Source organism: Triticum aestivum, chromosome 7B, assembly GCF_018294505.1.
Source record: "Triticum aestivum cultivar Chinese Spring chromosome 7B, IWGSC CS RefSeq v2.1, whole genome shotgun sequence".
NCBI classification, from domain to species: Eukaryota; Viridiplantae; Streptophyta; class Magnoliopsida; order Poales; family Poaceae; genus Triticum; species Triticum aestivum.
The window spans coordinates 521,891,776-521,901,798 of NC_057813.1; the positions used below are offsets into that span (position 1 = coordinate 521,891,776).

The 10,023-nt window shown below is 48.0% G+C and overlaps 2 protein-coding genes across 2 annotated transcripts; both read left to right on the forward strand.

The window, feature by feature from the left end:
* The first annotated feature begins 4,916 nt into the window (after window positions 1-4,916).
* On the forward strand, window positions 4,917-7,503 carry LOC123157040 (protein transport protein SFT2). Its single transcript, XM_044575267.1, has 4 exons — window positions 4,917-5,205; window positions 5,821-6,088; window positions 6,803-6,907; window positions 7,140-7,503. The coding sequence occupies exons 1-4, from the start codon at window positions 5,006-5,008 to the stop codon at window positions 7,248-7,250; spliced, it is 684 nt and encodes a 227-aa protein (XP_044431202.1). The 5' UTR covers window positions 4,917-5,005; the 3' UTR covers window positions 7,251-7,503.
* Window positions 7,504-8,178: 675 nt separating this feature from the next.
* Window positions 8,179-9,939, forward strand: LOC123157039 (fructose-bisphosphate aldolase 5, cytosolic). The gene is made up of 3 exons (XM_044575266.1): window positions 8,179-8,459; window positions 8,551-9,236; window positions 9,327-9,939. Exons 1-3 carry the CDS (start codon window positions 8,432-8,434, stop codon window positions 9,693-9,695), a joined length of 1,083 nt encoding a protein of 360 aa, XP_044431201.1. The 5' UTR covers window positions 8,179-8,431; the 3' UTR covers window positions 9,696-9,939.
* The last annotated feature ends 84 nt before the right edge of the window (window positions 9,940-10,023 follow it).

A 10,023-nucleotide genomic window follows, 5' to 3' on the forward strand; every position in this document is an offset into this window, starting at 1 on the left:
AGAAGCCTCTAGTGAAAACTATGGACCCCGGGTCTATCTTCTATCATATATTAAAACCAAAAATACCTTGCTGCAATTTTCTTTTATTTATTTTATTTTGTATTTTAGTTATATCTACCTATAAAAAACTTTATCTTTTAATCTTTCTCACAACTGTTGAGGGATTTACAACCCCTCCACGCGTTGGGTTGCAAGTATTTGTTGTTTGTGTGCAGGTGTTGTTTACATATTGTTGCTTAGTTCTCCTACTGGATTGATAATCTTGGTTTCATAACTGAGGAAAATACTTATCTCTACTGTACTACATCATCCTATCCTCTTTAGGTAAATCCCAACGCAGCTCACAAGTAGTAGTCTCGGAGAGGGACAACAAGAGTAGTCAATCCCTGGTAAAGCTCGCGAGGATCTTCATCATCATGCATCACAAACTCATCGGCCTCATCAAGTATGACCTCAAAGATAGAACGTTGAATGCTCGAGCTTCCGTTGTACAAGGAGATAATTTTCTCCCATGCATCCTGAGCATGGGTGAATGGTCACAAGTGAGAGAGCTCTTCCGAAGGCATTGCGGCTGAAGAATGAACAAAGTGGAGTGATTGAGTTGATTGTCCACTTCTTCTCTTGGTGTCATGTTGCTTGGATCATGAGGGTAGAAGCCTTTCTCAGTCACCCTTCAAAGTTGTGTTGAGTTATGATTCAAATGAGACTTGATATGAAAAACCCAATCATGAAAGTTATTTGAATCAAGCTTAGGAGGAGGCCCATGATATTGATATGAGGTGAGGAGATCGGTCCCCCATAGACCATGGTAGGAGCAACCACGATGCAGGTGCCCGACCCATTCTTTCCTTGAGGCATAGTAGGTTTAATGCTATTAGCCGCCTCCTTGGTGGAGTTGGCATCTAAATCTGAGGAAGTGGGTTTAACCACTTGCAAGAGATTGGTAGAGAGTTTGTGCCATCAAGAATTCTTCTAACATGGATTTGACCTCGGTCGTCATAGATGATTTAAGTGAGGCAATAGCCTCATTTAGATCATCTCAGGTGACCATCGTCATCTCCACGGCCACAGGGATCTCCCCAACCACATCTGCATCGTCAACCATACTCTTTAGGCGGTAATGCCCTTAAAAAGAGATGAGTCTCTGATACCAATTGAAAGGATCGATATGGTTGACTAGAGGGAGCTAATAGGCAATTACCAATTTTTAGCTATTTTAATAAAATTAGGGTTAACGACAAAATAAGTTTTCTAGATATGCAACTAGGTGGACAACCTATATGACAAGCACAACAACAAGCTCACAAGAAAGCACAAGATATAAGCACAGTATAAGCTTGCACAAAGTAAAGGTAAGAAGTAACCACAAGTGGAGTCGATGGAGACGAGGATGTGTTACTGAAGTTCCCTCCCTTTATGGGGAGGTACGTCTCCATTGGAGCGGTGTGGAGGCACAATGCTCCCCAAGAAGCCACTAGGTCCACCATATTATCTTCACACCCTCGCGCAATGCAAGATGTTGTGATTTCATTAGTGGTGCCCTTGAAGGCGGCGACCGAACCTTTACAAACAAGGTTGGGGCTTTCTCCACAACTTTATTGGAGGCTCCCAACACCACCACGAAGCTTCAACACAATGGATTGTGGCTCCGAGGTGACCTCTTCCATCTGGGGTGCCCAAACACCCAAGAGTAACAAGATCCGCAAGGGATTAGTGGGGGGGATCAAATATCTCTTGGTGGAAGTGTAGATCGAGTCCTTCTCCTCCAAACCCGAGAGCAACAACAAGTTTTGTTGGCTAAGGAGAGAGATCGGGCGAAAATGGAGCTTAGGGTAACAATGGAGCTTGGGGGATAAGAGGTGAGTCTTCTTGGGGAAGGAGACCCCCTTTATATAGTGGGGAACAATCCAACTGTTATCAGCCAACAAAACGCACTCACGGTACTATCACTCACGGGGGCGGTACTACTGCTTGGGGCGGTGGTTCTAAGTGTAACACGAGAGTACAAAAGTACATGAGCGGTAGCGCCACCGGAGCGGTACTACCTTACTCAACAGCAGTACTGTCGCTAGGTGTCTCAGGACACAAAGAACCAGCGGTAGTGTAGGGTGGGTAGGACGAAAGTACCGCATCAAGCGGTACTACCGCACCTTACTACCGTGGAGTGGGAAGGGGGTTACAGAAGCACTAAAATAAGCGATAGTGCGTGCGGTAGTAGAAAATGGAAGTATTGCACAAGCCCTACTATCGCCCTACTACCGCTAATTCCTCTCGGCTACAGAGAAGGCAGCGGTAGTGGGGAAGTACTAGCGTCGTAGTACTGCTGGAGCGGTACTACCACTCAAACTACCTTCCTACTACCGCTGAAGCAAATAAGACCGCAGTAGCCTAGATATAAGCGGTAGTGTTCGTCGTACTAGACTGCGGAAGTACCGCACAAGCGGTACTATCGCTGCCCAGGGTGGTACTACCGCTAGGGTGCTTCAAAAACTCCCAAGGCAGAAAACAATAGGAACTCCAATGTTGCGGGAAAGGTATGTGGGTGCATATGGGTATGTGTACGTGTTGATTCCACCCTAACCTTTCCAAAGCGGACCCCCTCTTAATAGTATGGTTTTCCTATGACTCAAATCCACCGAAAAAGAAACATCGGAAATAATTGGCTTCACTCTTTATCACCGAGGGGAATAAACCGTCTTGTGCCATATGTAAAAATATCTAAAATGCTCAATGCACACGGTTAGTCCGCAAAAAACATTGTCATCAATCACCAAAACCACTAAGGGAGAAATATGCCCTAACACTCCATGTATCCCTTATGTTCATGATAACACTTGCATATCTTCTCCAAATACTTGCTTCCCTTTTTCTCCATGCCACCACTATAAAAAAAGACACATTTGTGACATTATGGCCCAAACAGAAAAAATATGTCATGGAAGTGACACTTTCTTGACGATAATTGTAACAAAAACACGTATTATCATGGATGTGGTGGGCACATACTTCTATGACAAAAAATTGTAACAGAAAATTGACTTTTCGTCCTGGGCGGGCCAGAAGAGCACATGCATGACATTCCCTGGGCCGTCCATGACGTAAAAAATCATGGTAAAAGTGAGGGCAATAATTTTTTTAGGGATTTCTAGGTATACTGTGGGTGGTCAGGCCCGGGCGATGCAGGGGTGGTTTGTGCATTTCTTCCGTACGCACGCATGTGCGAGCCCTTTGCATACTGAACCCGAGCGAGTGCTTCGCTTACTGAACCCGATCGAACCCATCTCACTATTAAACCTAATCGATCCCTTCACACTACTGAACCAGAGCGATCCTTCGGGCTACGTACACAACCGAGTGATCCCTTCGCACTATTGAACCCGAGCAATCAATCCATCGCACTACTGAACCCGAGCGACCCCTCGGACTACATATAGAACCCGAGCGATCCCTTCTCACTACTAAACCCGAGCGATCGACCCCTCACACTATTGAACCTGAGCGACTCGAGTCATTGCCACTGTGCATGGTAGTGTAGGAGGCCCCGATCGATCGTGCGCACGATACTTAGAGTCGACACTAGCCGGTTGTTGCATCGAGTTCCCTTGTGCGTATGTAAAGTTGACCTAGCTAGTCGGATCTCGATGAACAATCCCCGTTGATGCCACGCGCGTGTATGCCCGCCCCAACTGGTGGGGGTCGTATGAATAGGACCCCATGTGTCGGGGTTGAATCCGACGGATCTCGGGTAGGGGGTCCCGAGCTGGTGATCTTGGCTGCATGGTAACATGACAAAGAGGGACCCGATGCTTTACCTAGATTCGGGCCCTCTCGAAGAGGTAAAACCCTATGTCATGTTTCTGTTGTATTGATTGTGGACGGGGTACAAAGTACATGATGATCTACCCCGAGATCGTATGTGTATGTTTCTAACTTCTCAAATCTATAGATTTTCTCGAATACATCAAATTTGTCCTATCGACCAACCTTCCTTGGTTTATAAAATGAACCAAAGGCCTATGATTTAGAAGAGTCCTCGTCTTGTGCGCAAATTCTTGTGGAACCATCTGTTTTAATACGTCATGGCCTGCCCGAAGATGTCCAATAATTAACCGCCACGGGGGTCCTCAACCCAGTTCTCCTAGTCGGGAGACAACATGGTGAGTATCCCCTAGTCCATGACACCATCAGTAGCCCCTGAATCTGTCTTCAAGTTGGGGACACTCCTCGACTCTTCTGAACTGTTCTTTGTCTTCGGTCGTCGGTCTTGAAAGCTGGTTCAACAAATCCTCGCATCTCCGATCTCGAGGATCGATGAGGTATATCCAAAGAGTTCACATGTCGGGCATTCGAGGAGCCGCTTTAAGTTCTCGGCCTTTATCAAGTGCCTTGTTATTTTCTTGCAGCCAAGCTCCAACGCCGGATTGCCTCCGAAGTGTTGCACCACCTCGATCTTGAGCTGTTGCTGTAGATTGTCGCCCTTTGGGAACAAAATTCCGCAAGCCGGTTGTAATTTATTCTCTGCCGAGAGAGGTGCACCTGACGGGTAATATAAAACCGCTGTCCCCAGTAGCCCCTGAGACTCAGATTGATTCGTGAAATAAGCCTGAAGATCAAATCCTAGCTCGACAATATACTTTAGGAACATAAATGCGGTGTGCAGTAGTCCTCGAGACTCAGATTGGGTGCAGCCTGACCATCCTAAAAATCGTAATCTTCTCAAAAACTGTATTACACTTCAAAATTTTCTGCATTAAATAGTCAATGCATTAGCCCAAGATTTGGATGGGACACATGGCCGACCTAGGATGGTATCTCCTCGGGAATTTTTTTTTTGAAATGGGCGAACGCATTGTAGAATCTTGGGAGGAGCAGCAGCCCCTCGCACCCCAGCTAAAACAAATCGTTTAGGTGAGAAAATCTTAATAATTTTGTTTTTTTAGGGGTTCGTAACAAGTAAACAGGGCACATTTCCGGCTGTCTCTACTCCTGGCGGCGTGGGCCCGAGATGCAGGCGTGGTTCTCCGGCTCCGGGCCCTCGCCCTCCTCGTCGGCGGCGTCTTCGCAGCCGCCGCCGTCTCTGCTCGCGGAATGGAACTCCTACGCCGCCGCCCGCTCCGCGGAGGAGGATGTCGGCGGAGGATTCGGGATCGACATCGAGGCCGCCGTCCGTTCCGCCAACGACCGCGTCACCGGCACCTTCGGCGTGTAAGCAACCCCCCCCCCCCCCCCCCCCCCCCCTCTCGTCGTCACTCCACCTCCTCCTAGGGTTTGTGCAAGTGAATCGGGATGCGGTGGATTCTCCCCAACTAAGCTTAACTACCGGTGCCATGAATAGATTGTTAGTAGCGTAGCGCTTCCCGGATCGCCTCTTCGGTGCTGTTTCTTTTTGGTTACATGTGAAGAGAATTTGCGCAGGCTTTTACTCCAGAGCTACTATTGTAAAATAGCTTCTTAGCATTGGCCAATTAGATCATTTTAAGCAGCAGTGTATTACCTTCGGTTATCTCAAATCGTGATTGAGGATCGTTAGTCAGGAGTTAGTCGCTTATTAGGTATAGACAATCAAGGAATCTATGTTTTCTCAAGTCACCATCGTGATTCATGTTGTAATGGCGAGCTGCTTAGAGTCATACATATGAAAGACATTTGTTAATTGTTAGCTCTAGAGCAATTTGAAAGGCTAAATATCGCAACAGCTCTTCAAGATTAACTAGAGGAACACTCGTAAAAGATGGCATTGACCAAACCTCTAGTTAACCTTTCTTTTAACTGTTTAGTTTTTGCTGAATGCTGATTGCGTTGCCATTCTATTTTCTCCAGGGTATCTAAAGGAGTTAGAGGGTTCCCTGGCAGCTTCCAGTCCTCAACAAGCAGTGTTCCGTCTGGCAAATCTCTCATGTATTTCGGTCTTTTTCTTGCCAGTGGCATTTTCCTAGTTTTCATCGCGTTCACAATATTCCTGCCAGTCATGGTAATAATGCCTCAAAAGTTTGCGATCTGTTTCACGATGGGATGTGCCTTCATCATTGGATCTTTCTTTGCATTGAAAGGACCCAAGAATCAGCTCTATCATATGATTTCCAGAGAGGTATCAATTGTCCTTAAATAAGCACCATTCCTGGGAATCGCTGTTCAACAAAACTTATGTTGTTTTCTTCTGTCTTTTGATAATTTCTATTTTACCACAAATTGCACATATTAGATTGTTTCCATCCAATTCTCTCCTTGAAGATATTGGTTAAAGTGTATATTGTATATTGTAAACATTTTGCTGGGAGAGCATCTTGTACTTGTATTTTTCTAGTGACGATCAAACAATTCCTCTGCTTTGAAGAAAATAAAAAAGAAAAGGATAATACATGGCCAAATTTATACAGTAAATAGCATGTCCTTGAGGCATTGATAATGACATGTTATCAAGTGAGCATCCAGTTGTGAAACATCAACCTGAAAATGCATTGTCAATGATTTTCTGCCAGTGGTTAAGCGCTTTTCTACAGAAGATCGAATGTGCATTGTTTTTTATTGTTCCATGTCAAAGGCATGATTAGTGAATAACTGAATACATTCTTTGTTTTAAAATGTGTTTTTAGATGATAACATACTTTCTTTTCACAAAATAATATGCACATTTTGGGTTTTATGTATTCCCATATATCATATATTTTTTATTCCAACAGTTTATAGGGAACTTACTGGGTTGTTGATTTAATTAGTTCATATCTTATATTCTATATATTTAACTTTTGTTATATATATGTTTTTGGTACATTTTCTGAAGCTGTTTTAATTTTTTCCACAGAGGTTACCTTTCACCATTGGATTTGTTGGCAGCATGTTTGCTACCATCTATGTGTCAATGGTGCTCCATAGCTACATACTTTCTGTTTTCTTCTCTTGTCTTCAGGTGAGAATTTCTCCTTTACACCCCACAATCTCTTGTGCTGTTATTTTGTCCTTCTCTGGATGCTAGCAACTGGAACAACTTTGAAGAGAACTGTGAATTTGTAGCATGTGAATAGGTCATCAAACCCCTTAAAGTTGCAGTTTGTGGCATCCTTGGTCTCTGGTGGCACTGGCTACTGAGCGCTCGATCACTTCTGTTAACTTTGAGCTAACAAAACTCTTCTATTTTTCAGATCCTTGCGCTAGTATACTATGCCATCTCATACTTCCCTGGTGGGTCTGCTGGAATGAAGTTTCTGTCATCTACCCTTGTGGCCTCAGTGTTGAGATGCTTCGGGCGATGAGTTCACCCGGTGGTTGCTCTACCCATCTGTGTCGGCCTGTGCTCAGCTCAGCGACATTTTTTTGCTTTTGCTTTGACATGGAGAGAGTGTGTCAAAGATGACCTTGGAGCTTGTGTTCACAGATATACATGCATGTCCAACTTACCGATAGTATTACTGATTCCAGGGAAACTCTGCTCGATGAGATGATTTGTTCTTTATGGAGACGTGTGGAATCGAAATTTAACAAACAGAGAGATAGTTTGTGAATTTAGGAATGCTCCGGTATGATGCCTTGTATTCGATCTTGTATCGTGTACTGCCTTGGTTACATGACATTACCCTTATTGCCTCAAACATTCGTCGCCTAAACGGCGATAGTCCCTCTAAGAAGGTAGCTGTGGAGGGATGGCTCCGCATAGCTAGTTAGCTGGCTGAGGTCTCGTTAGTTAACGGAATTAACTAGACAAATCGCTCCGCCAACTAAGAACAGCCATGCATCACTTCCCAAAAACTGGGCGACGGTACACCAAAGCCCTGGACTGCATCAAAATATCCGATTTAAATATCCCTGGACTGCATCAAAATATCCGATTTAAATATCTTTCAAATTGCGATGCCTCAGAAAATACTGAAAACATTGTTGTGGGCTTACAACGTTAAACATCGTGGTGGCACCTCACTCTCTCACTCTACACTGGACCACAGCTCACATATCCATGGCAGAGTGGGGAAATGTAATACATATATGTATGCTCCACCATCTGATGATACATCCGTGATTCGTGTCTTGTAAGAAACCCGGCCAGCCCTGCATGGATAAAGTCCACATCACCACCACCACTTGTTCAGTTTTTATTTGGATCGACCTTCCATGGTGTCTACATGTATGTGTTCCTAGCTGCAAAAATTGTATTCCTAGTATTTTGTCTGGCCAGCAGACGGAGGTGGGTTTGGGTGGCGCGGCTCGCCCCCCCTATCCCCCCGACCCCCAACGAGTGACCGGCGCCGCGCGAGTCAGTGGCCCGTGCATCACAGATTCCCCTCGGCCGTTCGGTATATCCTCCTCCCGTCCGGGGTTTATAAGGCGATAGAGATAACTCGCACAGCCACCTCACAAAAAGCGCGAGCAGAGCAGCCTAGCGTTTGGATTTTGCAGCCGCCGGCCCCGGAGCCTCCTGACTGACACGGTCGCCGCCGCCATGTCTGCCTTCGTCGGGAAATACGCAGGTTTTTGCCTTGTGTTTCGGTCTGGCTCCTGTGTTTTCATGCGCCCGTGGTGCAGCATGCTGATGGTTTTTTGCATTACGAAAATGTGCAGATGAGCTGATCAAGACGGCCAAGTACATCGCGACGCCGGGGAAGGGCATCCTGGCGGCGGACGAGTCGACGGGCACCATCGGGAAGCGGCTGGCCAGCATCAACGTGGAGAACGTGGAGTCCAACCGCCAGGCGCTGCGGGAGATGCTCTTCACGGCCCCCGGCGCGCTCGAGTACCTCTCCGGCGTCATCCTCTTCGAGGAGACGCTCTACCAGACGGCCGCCGACGGCACCCCGTTCGTGGACATCCTCAAGGCCGGCAACGTCATCCCGGGCATCAAGGTCGACAAGGGCACCGTGGACATCGCGGGGACCAACGGCGAGACCACCACCCAGGGCCTCGACTCCCTGGGCGCGCGCTGCGCCAAGTACTACGAGGCCGGCGCGCGCTTCGCCAAGTGGCGCGCCGTGCTCAAGATCGGGCCCGGCGCCGAGCCGTCGGAGCTCGCCGTGAAGCAGAACGCCGAGGGGCTGGCGCGGTACGCGCTCATCTGCCAGGAGAACGGGCTGGTCCCCATCGTGGAGCCCGAGATCCTCACCGACGGCCCCCACGACATCAAGGCCTGCGCCGCCGCCACCGAGCGCGTCCTCGCCGCGGTCTACAAGTCGCTCAACGACCACAAGGTGCTCCTCGAGGGCACCCTCCTCAAGCCCAACATGGTCACCCCCGGCTCCGACAGCCCCAAGGCACGTCCCTCCCTCCTAGTACCGCTCAGTTACTTACTTTTTCTTTCATCTTCGTTTGCATGGCTGATCGATCTGCTCATGGTCGTGTAGGTTGGCGCGGAGGTGATAGCGGAGTACACGGTGGCGGCGCTGCGGCGCACTGTGCCGCCGGCGGTGCCCGGGGTGGTGTTCCTGTCCGGCGGGCAGAGCGAGGAGCAGGCGACGCAGAACCTGGACGCCATGAACAAGCTGGCAGTGCTCAAGCCGTGGACGCTCACCTTCTCCTTCGGCCGGGCGCTGCAGCAGAGTACCATCAAGAAGTGGGCCGGCAAGAAGGAGAACGTCGCCGACGCGCAGGCCACCTTCCTCGCCCGGTGCAAGGGCAACTCCGAGGCCACGCTCGGCAAGTACGGCGGCGCAGCCGCCGGCGGGGACGCCGCCGCGTCCGAGAGCTTGCACGTCGCGGGTTACAAGTACTAAGGCACCGTCGCTCCCGCGCCATTCCCGTATTCAGGATCTCGGTGCAACCCGTGTGTGCGTGCGCACGGCGCGGCACATGGATTGCGCCAAGATTCGTGCGTGCGTGCGTGCGTGCAGATATATATGCTCTTCCTTTTCTGCCGTGTACTTAAATTCTCTCTCCTCCCGGTTTCTCCTATTTAACCAGAACTACTGATGATATATAAGTGGTATATATGAAAGTGTGAATGCAACGCTTTTAGTATATGTTTGAGCTTGATTCATGAGAAAAAATTGAATATCAGATAAGATGTATGCTCAGCTGAACAGAGATAAGATTGGTTGGTTC